The sequence below is a fragment of the Abramis brama genome, assembly GCF_963993115.1.
Source record: "Abramis brama genome assembly, chromosome: 16".
Lineage (NCBI taxonomy): Eukaryota > Metazoa > Chordata > Actinopteri > Cypriniformes > Leuciscidae > Abramis > Abramis brama.
This window is the reverse complement of record NC_139978.1, coordinates 23,308,953-23,326,451: the sequence shown is the minus strand read 5'-3', so window position 1 is coordinate 23,326,451 and position 17,499 is coordinate 23,308,953. Positions and strand designations below refer to the sequence as shown.

General features: G+C 37.0%; 1 protein-coding gene across 5 annotated transcripts in view; it reads right to left on the bottom strand.

The window, feature by feature from the left end:
- LOC311098589 (potassium voltage-gated channel subfamily KQT member 2-like) overlaps positions 1-17,499 on the bottom strand; it is a gene marked incomplete at its 3' end in the record, with an annotated part of 22,174 nt that extends 4,675 nt beyond the window's left edge. Inside the window, exons 1-12 of one of the 5 annotated variants that reach the window (XR_014609499.1) lie at positions 17,136-17,499; positions 9,999-10,089; positions 9,343-9,469; positions 7,359-7,534; positions 5,979-6,107; positions 5,474-5,584; positions 5,286-5,381; positions 4,862-4,956; positions 4,573-4,635; positions 2,904-3,994; positions 2,692-2,784; positions 608-647 (exon numbers count right to left, since the gene is read on the bottom strand). Coding sequence is in view for 2 of the 5 variants with exons in the window: in XM_084138849.1 (XP_083994975.1) it covers positions 466-647; positions 3,965-3,994; positions 4,573-4,635; positions 4,862-4,956; positions 5,286-5,381; positions 5,474-5,584; positions 5,979-6,107; positions 7,359-7,534; positions 9,343-9,469; positions 9,999-10,089; positions 17,136-17,422 (1,387 nt within the window). Of the gene's footprint in view, positions 1-465; positions 648-2,691; positions 3,995-4,572; positions 4,636-4,857; positions 4,957-5,285; positions 5,382-5,473; positions 5,585-5,978; positions 6,108-7,358; positions 7,535-9,342; positions 9,470-9,998; positions 10,090-17,135 lie in introns of those variants that run through there. The other 4 variants (XR_014609500.1, XM_084138849.1, XR_014609498.1 and 1 more) reach the window with 4 other exon arrangements.

Below are 17,499 nucleotides of genomic sequence, written 5' to 3'. Positions count from 1 at the left end.
GTTTGTAATTAAACAGTTGCTGGTCCCCATTGACTTCCATAGTATTTTTTTTTCCTACTATGGAAGTCAATGGGGTCCATCAGTCGTTTGGTTACCGACTTTCTCGGACAAAAAATCTTCTTTTGTGTTCGGCAGAAGAAAGAAAGTCATACAGGTTTGGAACAACTTGAGGAAGAGTAAATGATGACAGCATTTTCATTTTTGGGTGAACTATCCCTTTAAGCAATCTGGAGTGGCATCTGTTTCTGTGCCAGAGAATTAAAAACTATCCTCGCTAGCTGCTGAAGACCCACTCTGATGCTTAAACTTCAGCATCAAAGGAAGAAAAAGCAAGATATGCAAAGTGAGTACTGTAAGTGAGTGAGCAAGTGAGTATACTAGTGAATGCAAGAATTTGGAAGCTTGCAGTGTATAACAGTGGAAATCCCAATAGTCCCATGTGTGCACATCATAACATTCTCTGACCTTCAGAGTTCTGCCGAGAAGCTCCATCTTTCATTCTGAAAGCGTGTTTTGCAGTGAAGCTCAAGCTCTTGGTCACTTTGCTTTGACTCTCTTTGACTCCGTCCTCTGTCTTGAGGGTCTTGGTTTCCTTTCCCCCGGTGCTCTTAGAGGGACTGCCTTTCTCTTTTAAGCTGGGCTTACGACTGCACAGCGGACACAATGAAGCACAGAAGACAAACAAAAAAGCAAAGGAAACAGACAATTCATCCTGAGCCCACACTTATAGGCGTCTGTTTTAGTGTGGGACAGAAATAATTCCTAAAACCATCCAGTGCTAGAGAGAGAATACACAGTAACTTATATCAATGACCATACACTGCAAAAAAGTAATTTTCTTTATTCTCTATTTTTGTATTTCCTAGTATATATTTTCTAAAATGTCTAACTCTCATTGACATTTTTGTTTTAAGAACAAACCTCACATATTTTCTTAAAGACCCCCTGTGGTGAAAATCACGTTTATAATGTTGTTTATATGTCTATGTGGTGTTTTTAATATGCTTTAATACAAACCATGTGCACATTCATCAGTCAACGCCATTACTGAGTATTTTCTCCTTAAAACTGCAGTGAACCAAAGACGTAGTTTGAAACCGCCCTGTTTCCTACCATCACAAACATGTAACTAATCCTGTCAATGTGCGGGGCTTTTCTCCACTGACTCTCTAAAACGTTCAAAGTGTTTCTAAGGATGCTGCTGATTTTTAGCAGGCAGCTGTCTGATTCTGAGATGGCGAACGGAAACGTCGTTTGTGATACATTAGCAGCACATTATTAGCTGTTTGATAACGTAGTCAAGCCAAAGGCTTATCATATCAATTACCATTATGTGTCTGATGTTGTAGAGAGCGATACATTAACGCATTACCATTCTGATTCATCTTGTAGATAATCCTGTATAATTCGCTCTTCCTCTTCCGAATCAGTATGGTATAAACATATATGGCTGAATTAAACCATTATTTCCACTTGCCATTGTGTGGCATTTACTAGTTGACTGAGTGGATCAGGTAGTCCGAGCTGGTGTGATTGGGTGGAGGCAGGAACTAAATATATTAAATGAAGCAATGATGTGGTTAGATTCAAGCCATTGAAGAAATTCATAGATTCAAGGCATGAAGAAATTTTTTTCACAGACTCTGACTCTGAATTTTAGTATTGCTTCTTATTTGAGCATCCTTTTTCAAATACAAGGTCAATATTGATTTTCACTAATGACAAAACAACAAATTATCTGTGAATTTATATGGAACTAAGCTTTAGGAGCTTTCCATCTTTACTCTCCTCCCTGTTACGTTGCATTCGGAGATCGACTATTTTGGACTGTCCAAAAGTCGGTGGACACAGCTACAGTGAGTTGTTCAAAATCTTTCTTTTTAGTAAACTCTGTGTACACAAACAATGTTCTCAATGCTCAAGTTCATGTGTAGAGCCCCTGGTGATACTTCAAGCAAAGTTTTATGTTGTGTCGAGCCTTCTTAGTGTTTTAAAAATAGTGATTTTTGATGCTATCATAGAAGTGCCCCAAGCACTCCCATTCAAAAGGCAATTTGACCGAAAATGAAAATACGGTCAAACTTAAAAGTGGCGTTTGCATTCTAATTATGATTTAAATGAAAGTTTGCCTCAGGTAAATTAACAATAAGACCCTAGTTTCATTTTGGCAAGAGTTACCCTTCAAGTCACTAAATATTAGTATAAATCTACATTGGCCAGCACAAAGTGCACCTTAAAGAAAATTATTTTTTGCAGTGCAATAAAATATTTCTTTTGTGATGGATTTAATCTAATATAAATGGTGAAGCAGCTTAAAAAACATGCTTATTGTATTTTACTTTTATAAATAGATAGCTGATTACTGTTTATTGATATAGTATTTGTTTGCATATTTCAACTATTTCAACTCTTAATAGAACAACACAGTTGCATATTTACTGATATGCAAGCTCGCTATAGAAATGTTCAGCTGAAGCAACCAAAAAAAAACAAAAAAAACACTGAAATGTTTTGATTAATCAGATAAGTGCTTAAAAATTACAGTTATGTTAATTTATAAAATGACTGAAACATGTAAATATTAGATACTTAAAGTAATTTCACAACATTGTACATTAAAATACATTTTCCTTGGCAAACACAAAGTGTATCATTTCTGCATTCTTCTATTTTAATAAAGATCAGACTTACATGGGCAAAGATATGGATAATGGTGCTTCTCAGTCATGCAATGCAATCCACAACTTCTGAATGCAGCAGACCCACATGATGCCACAGCAGATACTTTGAACAACAAAGCAATGAAACACATGCATGTTTTTGGGCATGCTGAAAAATACACAACAGTTATATTATGCAACTTTAAAAAAGCAGCCAAATCAATAAATAAAAAAATGAGAGACCCCATAAAATACTCAAGGCAGCTTGCAGAGGAGGGTGGTCTCGTGGGATGGAGGTAAAAAGGGATGGGAAGTGCTTCCAGGTGCTAAGTGGGAAAGTTGATCTGCAAGCAAAAATCTCTCACAAAGCTAAACAAATGTCTGCTTCTCTGGTTTGAACAAGACAACATTTTTAGATGCTGGAGAGCAGAACATTTATCATCCCACCTGAGCTGACAGGAGATTAAAATACTTCAACACCGACACGAATGTGCACTATGATGTACAGTATGTCTCAAAAATTTTGAGCTGATGATAGTACACACTGAAGGAATACATTTAGAAATCAGGGAGGGGGGAGGGGGGGGTCAAATCCAAATGCTGGAGAGAGATCTGGCCGTGCAGATGTTAGTATCTTTGTGCAACGGTACCTATTGCTTCTTGGGCAGCACCCACACAGGGTGTCTTTGTGTGAAATCTCACTACTGCAAATGTGGTTGGAGTGATTCATGAGAGAGAAAAGATTATACAAGCAGTGGTCAAAGTTGGTTTAGGCCATGTTCAAGTGTGGGACCTAAAATGAGAGGTATCCCCCCCCCCCCCATACCCACCAAAACAGCCTACAGAGTTTGAGCTAGGTGTTCTTACATTGAATGAAATGAAGGAATATGTTTGATTGATGAGTCACACATTGCACTTGATATTACAGGATTACAAGAGCAGGTCTTTTACAGGGTAGAGACAGTAAAAAACTCCTCAAGTGTGTTTTCTTTAATGAGATGTTTCACCATTAATACAGTATCTTTGAACTGCGCTGATTATGCTGTGTCAGTATGATATTGACTAATTCATCTCCCTGTAAATACCACTTGAAAATACTGTAGTATAAAGTGCAACCAGGTTGTCTTTGAATAACATTTGTGATTTCAAATGACTTAAAACACAGCAATATGAGCTGTTTTCTCATTTGAAGGACGAAGATGGTGCACAGAAACTACGATTCTCAAGAATAGGTTAATAGGAGTTTTAGATAGAGGTGATTTGGGAATAGTCAAGTATCTATAGGAAAATCCTTCACAACAAACCTTGGAGTGACTTCTGGCTGGGAGTCCTTCCTTTAAAAAGAGAGAAGAACATGATGTTGAAAGCAATTAAGACGTGAGATTAATGCAGGCAATACTACAATAAAATATTTTAAACAAGAACAACAGTCATAAATAGACCAAAAGTCTGAGAGCACTAGATAAAATTCTTCCATTCGTTTTACAAGGTTTATAAATTATATTATCTTAGCTTCAATAGCTTTATATATATATATATATATATATATATATATATATATATATATATATACACACACACACACACATATATAAAGATAGATAGATAGATAGATAGATAGATAATCTTGAGCTTCAATAGAAGCAAAAAACATCTGACCATCTATACAAAGAGTCACATGATCAAACACAAATTTACTTGATTAGTGACCTAGAAATAGTGCTGAATCTGATATATTTTTTTGCATTGTATGTCAACTTTTTTTTGTTGTAAAAAGTTGGTTTAAAAAAAAAATGCATGTGGTCAGACATTTGACTCTTCTGTATATTCCAGACATGATAATCATAATATTATTCACATAGATATTTAAATATATATATAAAAAAAATGCTCTATAGTAAAATGACCAGACCTGAAACCAGATTTTCCTTTCAAACTTCTTAAAATGTCCAGCTGATTCACAGGAGGGATGAGTCTTTAAGTAGAGGTAGAACAGAGAATAGACTTTTTAAAAGCTTATCAAACCGCAATAAACTGCTAAAGATGTTTTTTTATTATTAAAACAAGTTGGAAAAATATCCAAAAAGTACAATTAAGAATTAATATACAGTAAACTGAAAAACAGAAAACAGTAATACTAACAAACAAATAAAAATGTCTTCAGTTATATTGGTCTACAGAAAGGCAAGATGACTGACTACCTGTACATTGGGACTGACACAGTCTGCTCATAAAAGTCCCATGTGCACACTAGGTCTGTCCGCGCAAGGTTTGTGGCATAAAATCTCCAAGAAGCCTGATGGGGGGCAAGGGAATTATTGAAATAAACTTCTAAGGCAAATGACTTCCATAGTTACAGTATACAATACATCACTGTACACAGTAACCACCAACATTTCTAGCCATCTAAATCAAAAGCAGCATAGATCAACCAGATGAGACTGAAAATAGAAAGACGATCCTCAATTTATCAGTTTTAACAGCAAAGTTAACAAACTAAATATGATATTAGTAGTCACACTGAAAGTTATTAGTAAGCACATTTACAGACATCAGGCAAGCCTATAAATGTTGATTTCCTCAAAATGTGTCTGGTGAGAATTACAGTAGAGTTATGGGTCTGACCTGGATAAGACGTGCGGCAGGGTTACGACGCTTCTCAAAATGTTTCTGCCTGTGCTGCTCTTGAACCTTCAGAGCAAAACCTGAGCCCAGGATACCCTGCAAAAGAGAAAAGCGTGCAGAAAATCTGTGAGCAATACCTCAAACCAGGCACTGGAGAGGTTCAACGTGTCATTTCAGTTTTAACTCACAGCAGGAAGAGCGAAAAAAGCTACACCGATCAGACTGAAGGTGGCAGCAATCAGACGCCCATTCCATGTAATAGGAAACTTGTCCCCGTAGCCGATAGTTGTAAGAGTTATCTAAAGAATAGAAATGATTTTTTTTAATAAAAAGCAGCATTTTTACTACAGAGTCTGAGCATATACTAAGAATATTTCAATTTCAATTTCAATTTAACTTAGTAAGGCTAGAATGCTTATGCAGAGTTGTAGGTTCAATCCCAGGTTGAGATCCTGTTGTGTCCTTGAGACCAGTTTATAGAGGAATATCTATGTCTACAATGTCTACAATTACTCACTCTGGAGTTAAATGATCTACCAAAGGAGCCGAAGAGGAGTTCTTTTATGGCATTAGTCCATTTGTGAAATGGATCTTTGAACAGCATCTTGTGTCAGTGTGTCTTATCATGTCTTTTTATCGGATTAGATTGAGTCAGCTGGCCACTGTGGGCTTGGATGAAGCTGTTGCACATACCAGTCCCCACCAGAGGGCGTCTGCGTAGGTCTCGAACATCTCTGCATTGTCATCCTTCTCCACTGAGTACACCAAGAAAGATGCCAGGATGAGACAAAGGAATCCAATATACCACGCCGTAATGAGCTCCTACATTTAAGGATTGAAAATGTTATGAAAATTAAGAACATGTGATACACTCCTAAACAAAAATAAAACGTGCTAACTGGATGCAATGCCATTAAAGATTATAGTGGCAGATTATAGTGGATAAAAATCGGTGAGATTTTTTAAATGTTTCTGATAGAAGTCTCTTGTGCTCAGCAACGCTGCATTTATTTGATCAAAAATACACTGAAAATATTTAGTATATAATTTAAAATGTAATTTATTTCTGTGATGTTAAAGCTGAATTTTCAGCATCATTACTCTAGTCTTCAGTGTCACATGATTCTTCAGAAATCATTCTAATATGCTGAGCTGATGCTCAAGAAACATTTTTTATTATTAATGTTGAACATCAATGTTAAAAACAGTTGTGCTGCAATGCTAAAAAAAATTCTTCTAAAAAGTTTATTTGAAAATATTTATTTTGTAACATTATAAGTGCCTTTACTGTCAATTAATTCTTGCTGAATAAAAAGTATTAATTTCTTGGGGGAAAAAATCTTACAGAACCCAAACTTTTGAGCGGTAGTATATATGTCTCTAAAAGTTGACAATAATAATAAAACATAGCAAATATGAATACATAATCTTTCACTTCTTGTCAGTTTTCAAGGGCATATATTCTATTTTTTTGCTAAATAAAATGCTCTCTAGAATGATAACGTCCACTGTGACACAATACAATCTGTATCTGAATCTGGTTATGATGTAAACTAAAAGACAATTTGGTAGCACTTTATTTTACAGTCCTGTTCCCATGTACATACTAATTATAGTTATTACAATAACTGTGTAATAACTAGGTACTAACACTAAACCTACCCCTAAACCTAACCTTAACCCACCTTATATTACCCAGTACTTTCTTAGGAAAGTACACTGTAAATACACATAAAATAAAGTGCAACCGACTATTTTAAATATGTCCTGTCCCAATGTCCTATTCAAAAGCCAATCTCTCAATACAGGAAAGACATTTATTTTTAAACCATTTCACGGGGTGCTTAAGGCCACTGAATAGTTTTAATAGCTGCAGACTAAATGGAGTGATAGTTTTTCCAGTAATAGAAACTAATGAATAATAATGAATTTGCTGCCCACTGACTTATGGCGGACTGGTGGAAATATGCTCACTCAGTAACCTACTTAACGTGAACTTTAGCGTTCAATCAGTACAATTTTATATGTAAACATTGTATTGTTTTGTAAGAAACTAAGCATGTCACTGGTCACCTTGCTGTGTGCGTACACCACAGATCCCAGGAGCTTCCATGTGCCACCGCGGCGGTCCATACGCAGCATTCGAAGGATCTGAAGAAACCTCAGACTCCGAATGGCGGAGGTGGCAAAAACATTCCCCTGCGAGCCAGCGGCCAGCACAGACACCGAGGCAAAAAGCACCATGATATCTGCAGAACAACAGTGTCCATTAGTTATCAGATGAAACCCCTCTTTAACACATTAAAAAGGAATTTTAATCCTTTCTTACTTTCTTATCCTTCATATAATGCTCTCGAGCAGTGTTGGGTTACAGTGTTACTCTAAAAAGTAATTAATCACTAGCTAGTAATTACATCTTCAACGGTGTAATTACATTACTGTAATTACTCTCTCTAAAAATATTTAATGATATTAAAATCCACTTTTGTTTTATATAGAAATGTTCTAGTCTACAGTATTTAATGCAATTACATCAGAAGTAACTAATTAAATTACAGAAAAATTAAGAGTAATCCCTTACTTTACTTTTCAAGGGAAAATGAGTAATTAACACTGCCCAACACTGCTCTCAAGGATGACGACAGTACAATTGGGTTTTGTCTTTCAACGGAGATGCTGTGAAAATATATATTCATTATATATGTAGCAGGTAGGGTGGTTGAGATGGGAAGTGTGACATGTGTCGTGAGACATGAACAGAAAAACATTAATGCGGTGTGAGTTGAAGAGTGAGCCTCTTGGTGTATTGGCTGAGTAAACGGGAGAACCTCGGTCTGGCGTCTGCGTGTATGGTGACCAGTAAATGGTACCAGCAGTTACGAGTCTATAGAAACTTGCTCACATAATAGCGAGTAGTGATTCTATACGGGTTTGCTGCTGCAAGCAACAAGCAACACTGGGGAGAGTGCACAGCTATTAAGTCATCCACACCGTTTAACTTTATTGTTACGGGGCATATAGCTCTAATTCATCATACTCCAATATTCGGCCTATGGGCATTGTGCAATATCTCCTTTGGGGACAGTGTCTATTTTGCAATGTTCATTAGTGTGAAGTGTGAAATGCTGTGTTAGTGTATGCATGGCCGATTTGGTTTGAAGTGTCTATTGCAGTGTTGGAGTGTGTGTATGTACACATTATCTATTTATTCGACTTTATTCACTGTAGTCTTGATATTGTTAGACTTTATATCCTGTAACTCATTTATTATGAGACTTTTATTCACTGTGATTTATTTATTGTAGAATTGTTCACTGTTACCTACGGGGAACATTTGTCTGCTCTGATTGCCTATCAGTATATTATTGTCTAGTGTTTAATAAAATTATATTTGATTACATCAGTCCCATTTCTGTTCCTTTATTGGATACAACCTGTCAAATAGTTTAAAGGGGAGCGCGGTTTGGGTTTTCTAGTTTAGATATTCAAATTGTGTCCGTCGGAGCGCCCCCTAGGGGTCACATATAGGCTTTCCAATCAAACTGATTCTTAAAGGCAAAGTTCACCCAAAAAGTACTATTCTGTCAACATTTACTCACTCTCAAAACTTTCTTTTTTTAATAGAACAAAAGAGAAATGTTGAAGAATGTTATCTATTTGTGTTTGACACCAAGGTGATTAAATGCTGAAAGAATTGTCATTTTTAGGTGAATTATTCTAGTAATGTGACTAGGATCAGTCTCATATTTACTGGCATAATGTATTCTTTCAAATGCACTAATGGAGTTCACATTATTCAGCTGCAGCACTGGCATCCAGCGTATCGAGTGTCGTGATTCAGAGAGTGCCAACCCCTTTGCTCATTTACTACCCCAGAAGAAGTTGGCAAAGCAGATTTTATAGTCTCTTGAGCAGAAAGAATAGCGAGAGACTGAGAGATTAAAAGATTTAGAGAGAGAGAGAGAGAGATAGAGAGAGAGAGAAAGAGAGAAAGAAAGGAAAACATGCATTAGAGAAGAAAATCAGAACAGAAAAAAACGGAAGATGATTTTCTAACCGATGATGCAGAAGGGTTTGCGTGCAAATCTCAGCCTTCCTCTCCATCCTCTGTAGCGACAGCAACACCCGGCTGCCCAGATACGCACAATATATTCCACGCCAAACACCACGATTGTCACGATTTCCTAGACAGACAGCAAAAATTTGATCCACTAGTTGACATATGTATTGTTGCCATATGTGGGTTAGCAGTCTGACTCGCTAACCATTAGCCACAACTATAATATAATATAATATAACTTAAAAAACATCCTCACTAACAAATGAGATACATGTCACAAAACGTCAACAAGTAGCAATGATACTTTTTATTATAAAGAGCCAAAGTAGTACAATAATTATGCATCAAAAATACACACATAAAAGCAATGTCCAAGCTTCTGTATGTTAAAAGAGCACTATTTGCGTGCTTGATGGCTAATGTTACACTGACACAAACAGATCTATAAAGTGTCATGTTCACAGCAATCCACATCAGCACTGGATAACGTCCTACTTGTCACATTCTGTCAAAATGTGGAACAAGATCTACTGATATCTACAGTATCTACAACATGCACACACAAGTCTGAAGTGTTTGATATAAAAACCTGAGAGCCTCACTACCATGAATCACTTCCTGTAAATCACGTTGAAAGAATAACAGATACAAACCAGGATGTACAAGGCACTCTCAGAGCTTTTCTTGTGTTCTTTGATCGTGGCGAACACTGACAGAACCAGGCAGGAAAACACCAGCAGAAACCTGCAAGACAGACAGGACAGGGGTAAATCATACCAATGATTTAATGGAATGCTGGGAGTTACTTTCACATGAGATATCAAAGTTTATGAATAAGCTCCAACTGACAGGTTTCATTTTTAAAAGTTATTCATTGACCATTTGTTTTGGACAAAGCAGTAGATACATATTCATGAAGGACACTTAATTGGAATTGGGCCATCTTGGGCCTATCGTTGGTTGTGTGATCTATGAGGAAAAATACTGGCTTGAGAGAGGCAAGAATCATTGGAGAGTTCCTGACACCCTGTAGTTAAACTCAGAGATAAATCCCAGAAGAGAGCGGGAGAAAGGGAGTGAAGTGAAAAGAGACTAAAATAGCTGAAAGTCTCATTAACATAAAACCTCACTGGGAATCACACCCATGTACAGTGAGAGAAAAAAAGACGACAGATAAAAACTCTGACATAAAACTCTGGGGGTGCCTGAAATAGACAATACACTGAACTGACGTCCACAGGTACCTGAAGACTTCAAAAACAACAACAAACAGTGAGTTGTGAGATAAACAAGCGGCAACCTTCCGGTCTCTCTCTTGAATCCAACACGGAAGTGACTTAAACTGCAATTCATCGACTGGCCACTAGAGATAAGCTCCAAAAGAGAGTCAATCCCATATATCCCCCAGTTAAAATGCCCAACTTTACAGCAGAAAAAAATAGGTTTACAGCCTGGTACAAAAAGTGTTTTTGGTCTATTTAGCTAAATTTGCCCTTCAAGACAACTGTGAGGGGGGTTAATTTTTTTATAACTCATCCGTTTAAATTATATTAAGTCTTAAAGTTCTGCATAATTAAGGGCGTGGCCACTTGAGAGACAGGTGGATTGCCGCTGCTGTCACTACTAGCCGTTTGTCTGCTGTCTGTTAGCCGTCAGCTAATCCTGCCTTTTAGCCAATTTTCGTTTATCCGGGAGTGGCGTGCGGTGACACGCTGCCAAGATGGCGACGGCCGGCTCCGCCCACTTTGGGCTGCATAAATGCTCTTCAGAAACCTACAGATGACGTCACCGTCACTACGTCCATATTTTTTACAGTCTGTGGTGATAAAGTTAAATGTCAGAGAATCTCAAGCATCACACAATCAATGAAAGCACTTGAATGACTGGTGCAATGTCTTCAATAAATGGGAAAAAGCAAATTCAGATGCACCTGAACTGAAGAAGTCAGTGGTGAGGGTGACAACAGGTCTAAAGGTCCCCTTTTGATTGTATTTTCTCCCAAAAATTAAATAGCAACTAAAACCACCACAGTCCACTTTCCTAAACCCTGTTTCTGCAATGCACAGCAGAAGCTTCCTGAATCATGAGCTCTCATCATATGCAATGCCAACAGATTTATTATGAGATCGTTTTGAAACAGTCATTTTTAAAATACTGCAGAAGTGGCAACTGCGAATCCCTGAAACTGGCTATATATTTTGAGACCAAATATAACTCAAAGAATGGTACTTGCAGTAAATATATCCTTCTTTATCCTTCTCCAAATACTATCCTTCTTGGTCGGTAAGATTTTTTAAAGTTTTGGGTCAGTATGTTTTTTTTGTTTTTTTTAAAGAAACTGATATTTTTTTTCAGCAAGAATGCATTAAAAATATATCAAAAATTGATTTCCACAAAACTATTAAACAGTAACTGTTTTCAATACTGATAATAATAATAATAATGATAATAAATGTTTCTTGAGCACCAAATCAGCATATTAGAATGATTTCTGAAGACACTGAAGACTGGAGTAAAGATGCTGAAAACTCATTTGCCATCACAGGAATAAATTACATTTTAAATTATGTTGAAATTTAAAACTGTTATTTGAAACTGTAATAATATTTCACAATATTACAGTTTTCATGTATTTTGATCAAATAAATGCCAATGAGCATAAGAGACTTCTGTCACAAACATCAAAAAATCATTAATTTCTGGTCGATTTATGTGACATTTGTTTCAAAACATCTTTTAACAAAGCTTCTTTTTCATTTGAGTGGAGAATTTCACTTTACGAGACAGACATTGTCTAGTCGTTGGCCCTGATTTTGGATACATTTGCCTTTTTCGACTAAAGCCCTGTGGGCGTAATAAATTAGGCAGGGTTCCAGACCTCTTCATTAGCAAACAGGACTATAAAGAAAGTGTATCAGTATGCTATTTTACTCTCAGTATATCAGGTTCCAGACCTCTTCATTAGTAAACAGGAATATAAAGAAAGTGTATCAGTATGCTATATACTTTCAGTATATCAGAAATTATTTCAAACAAAGGAACTTTTGTAGAGTGCTGCTGACCACACTGTTCCTCTATAAGATAAATATTTTGTGAGTTGCTGCTGAATGATTGTAGAGGTGTCAGATATAAAAGACATCCTCTCCTAGGCTGCTTCTTGACCCTGGTATTAAAATTAAGTGCCATAATAGAAATTAATCTGCTAATTTGGAACAATCAAACAGACTGGTCCTAAAGGGAATGAGGCCAAAGGTGAATAAATGAAGGCTGCATTAACAAAGGTGGGAAACAGAGGATTAGAAAGTCAGTGGTCAGGAAGTCAGCTCAAATGAGTCTTCAAAGGAAATCTAATCTTTAAGCATGGATAAAAAAAATGAGTCGTACAGAAACAGTGATATCAGAAACATGTCACATTATAAGAAACCTTCCTCCTGCTTTCAGACAGTTTGGACTTTATAAGGGGCTCCAGAGGATAAAGGAGGCATTTTAATATGAACTTGCCCAGAAATCACATTAACAAAACATGGGTTTTTAGAAGCAGCTGAAAGAAAGTTTCTATTTGTCCTTCACTGATGCTGATGGCTTACTGACATATGCGAATTAGCGATCTTTGCATTTGCAAATCTCTAAGATCTAAATGTACTGCCTTCAGGTGAGGGGCTTTGTAAATGTTGCAAGAACATTTTGTTTTAAAAGTGCGAACTAGGAAGAACTAATTCGAGTTTTAATAACTCTGTTGGATAGACTGACCACCCGCATCAAACATAAGATTTATAATACTGAAATTACCTCAGCAACAATACACAGCATTATGGCACACACTGTTTGTAACTGCTGAATCTTTGAGCATGATACGCAAGGAACCTATAAAGATCAGTTACATAAACAGTAAAACAAATCCTTTTGACTTTGTCAGACAGGTCATTGCTCTTGATATTGGCAACAGCCAGAGACTAATCTGGAAATTGTAAGGCGGAGTCGAACAGAGAGACAGCAAGGACACATGGTTTGAGTCAGCAGTGAATAAGGTAATAGAGTCATTGATTTAACTTATTCACCACTTTAGCACAATGCTCTCAAACCCAGACTGAACCATGCAGACTGTATTACTGACTGCATAATATTATTATTAGGTGACATTAAAGGGTGAATAGAGCAGAATTTCTCACATCTAGGGCTGGATATTGACAAATTGCCTGATTTAAATTCGATTTAAATTCACAAGCTTGCGATTTGATTCACTTCTGATTTTGATTCAATTAGATTCGATATCAATTAATCGGGGGTATATCAGTAAAGTATATGGCAACTAATGCTGTCAACTATACAGGGAACCCCAGTTTGTACTATACTTACTATAATTTAAAGTTTAAAATTAAATGATTTGTATAGACTACTTACATTTAAATTATACATAAGGAAGTTTAATAATAATGTTACAATAACTTTTTAATGGCAGAATAATTATGTGTCCACTCGTTTTTTTAAATAAACATTTAAATGGTGGCTGTTATAATTTTTTGAAGAACATGGTTAAAATGCAATATAGTAGCCTACATATATTATCAAAATTCTGCTCTCTATAGTTCATTTTTCTTGCTGACTAATATATGGACATTGAATGGCTTTCTGAGGTACAGTAAATGTAACATTACTGTGAAATAGGCCTATTGTTCACAATTGGTTTCATTGACGTCTTTCCGAAGTTGAAACACTGATTGAGCGATTACATAAGACCTGATACGGATTTCTTTCAACATACCTTCGGATGTTCATTCATGTTTATTTCGTGTTATAGTAGTAAAGTGGAAGAGATTTTCAATTCACATGTGCTCGTTGCTTCCGCTTCGCTTGAACTGATGCGCTATACACCATTCCATCATGTTACATTAAAGAGCGCCAAAACGGTATTTATTGTTTGAATTTTGTAATATAAATGACAGGATTTGGAAGTTGAGACTTTGTTTCATATCAAAAGTAACAAATCACAAAGCTAATTGCGATTTATTCTATGCTCACCAAGGCTGAGCAAATATATAGTAAAAACTGTTTTCTATTTTAATATATTTAACAATTATTTTACAATGTAATCTATTAATGTGATGGCAAATATGAATTTACTCCAGGATTCAGTCACAGTTGTGAAAACTGATTTAAAAAAAAAAAATCTGAATTCTTTGATGAATAGAAAGTTTTAAATTATATATAAAAAAAATCTTTTGCAACATCTATACTGTTTCTTTTTCATCAAATTAATGTGCCCTACTCCTTGCTGAATAAAAGCAACAATTTCTTTAATAAAAAATCTGAATAACTCCAAAGGTTTGTACGGTAGTGCATATAGTAATTATATATTAGAATATTTTATTCTTAACCTTCTGATTGCATTAGCTGCCCATAACTGACTATCATCATCTAAATGAAGTTCCATATACAATAAGCTTAATACTTATTGTAACAAATACTCTGACTCGCATATCAAAGACGCCAGCATTCACCACTTGTAAGTATCTCCTTGTACCCTGAGAAATAAAGGCTTAGCTAAGTCGGTACAGCATCAGCATGCAAAGTGCTATCTCTGCATTTAATGCTTGCGAATGAGAAAAAAACACTTAAAGTAAGAGGCCAAAGTCAGCACACTGCACTCCACTCAGAATGTGTGTGTGTGCATTAGACAGAGTAAAATAATGGTGGTGACTGTATAAATAATGTATCTTCAGAACTCACATTCATGTCTCAGGCTGAAGAGTCTTCTATGAGGGTTGCATGACCGGCAGAGCAGACAAAGACATTTACAGCCACTCAGCTCATGCTCCAGCATCCATGTCTATGGTTATGATGCTGCATTATGACAGATTGATTTATTATCTTCATAAGAGATCAATGGATCTCAAAATATTTGAGGTAATGGAACACTCTGGAAGCTCTGTGTTTCTAAAAGGCTTGATAAGAAGAGATGCTACGCCGTGCCTTGAGATTGTGTGGATCAATCACATCTCTCTAGAGATTTGTAAGGATTCCTATTGGGAGTGTCATTATTTAACCAAAGGTATACAAAATGAATGACAATCTCTTAGTAAATTCCAACATTACACAAAATAAACACAAGGTTTTTTACAGCAAACAGTTACCATCAGGACTATTATGATTACTAATAACAGTATGCACCAGTAGGACATAAAAAAGAAATTAGAAACACTGAAACTTCTGTTCAAATCTTTAAAACTCATATTTCATGGTATAAACTCCCTTCTGCCCAACAGAAAGACATTATTTAGGGATATTTATAAATATAATTCAATATCCAACAGGGTTCAAAGAATGAAAGAATGAAATCAAGGGGGAATTCAGTTTATCCAGTAGGATCTTATTTGATTCTCTTCCATTAAAATCCTTTAGGACTGGTTCCAAATTACTACAGATATTTCAATCCGTGAGGATTTTTGATTAGCTCAGCAGGAAAATGAAGGAGAAAATACAACACAGCCCAGAGCAAAATAAATAATTCCTCATGAGGATTCACAGTAGCCTAGTTTACAACTTGCATTATTTGGCTAGAAAAAAAAAAAGAAAAAAAAAGAGAGAGGTATATAAAAAAAATATATAGGCCTACATTCATGGTATTTACAGTATAAGCTACGTGTACAATGTCATTGTACTTGGTAATTTCGTGTCGTGTATTCTCATTTGGATTTACCTGCTTGTTGTCCACGCAAGCCTGATTTTATTGATGTAGGCTTTTCGGCATGCGTTTCAATTGATTTTAGGTAAATATCCACTTCTTCCAGGTCTCTTTTTGTTATCTGTGTCCTGTGTAGGCCTACTACTCGATTCAGTGTGTGAGTGAGCTGTTCGAATGATTCAGACTGAATCGCGAACCGATTCAGACATACCTGGTCACCGATTCATTATACAAAAACGACCCAAAAGAGTGACGACAAAACTGGTTTTAATGTAAACAGCTGATAATTTTTTTTCTCATCGCCAAACACGCGTTTTTGCGTCTGTAAATGCTGATTTATTTCGACACAGACGTCTTTTGAGTTGACGTGTGTGCAATTTTTCACGGTCTATGGCGCCATGACCGCCACGTTTGAGACGCCAAGGCAAGGTAAAAGTATAGGCCAACTTAAACTTTTCAAGCAAGTCCCGAATCCGATAGAACGTTATTCCTGTATGAGTCTAGTTATATCCTCTATTCGGTTGTCTAACTACGAATCAACCTGCTCTAATATGTCTTGGGATCGCTCATGCCTTTCAGCCAATCATTTACGCGAATACATCACCTTATCAATATTCATAAGCCAGACTAATGAGGTTTAAAATGTGTCGCCTCACTTTCCAGATCACCCAGCGACGGCCCCGTTTAATCCGCTGGCACGGTTTCCCCTCCCTGGCATGCATCACAAATTTGTTGCCGGTGTTGTGTAGAGCAAACACGAGCGCACTGACGCGGTACAGGAGCTGACCGGTGCTGAAATCGAGTCTATAGTAGAATACATCATAGTCTGTGAACACTTTCCAACGTCCCAGGTTATGAAATATGACAGCTGTGAAAAGCATTTGGCGGGCTGACTCTGAATTAATCTTTGCCATTTGCTATACAGACAAAACTTTTACACATTTTCGCACTGTTTGACTGACGCTCTGCGACAAAAGCTGCGGGCAGGCAGAGGCCGACAACATCTCAAACTTTCAGCATTCTGGGCGGTGCAGCACAGCAGCATCTGTCGGAAAGGTGGGCAATTCGCTCGCCACGCAGTAAAGACAAGCACGGAGCACATACTCACACATAAGCGTGGTAAATGAACGCCCAGCCGCGGGGTCTTTCCAGCGCATTGTAAAGAAAATTTTGCAGTCTGCGATAACGCGCGTTTCTTTTGTGAGCGATGCTCCCCCTGGACCTCGGTCTGCTCAGGATGCTGCCCCGTTTTGTGCTCTCGGAACCGGCGATGAGAAGTGCCCCGTCTCGGTTCGTCTCCGCAGCCCCGGGCTCCAGTCCCACAAAGCCGACTTTCTGTTTCTTCTCCCCTGACGGAGGGTGATAAACTTCACCGTTGGCGGATTTTTTCCCCATCCTTACAGTCTGACAGATCCAAACGAGTGCATAAAGTAGTCGTGGGCAGACATTGCCGAACCGGGGTGTGTTCTGTA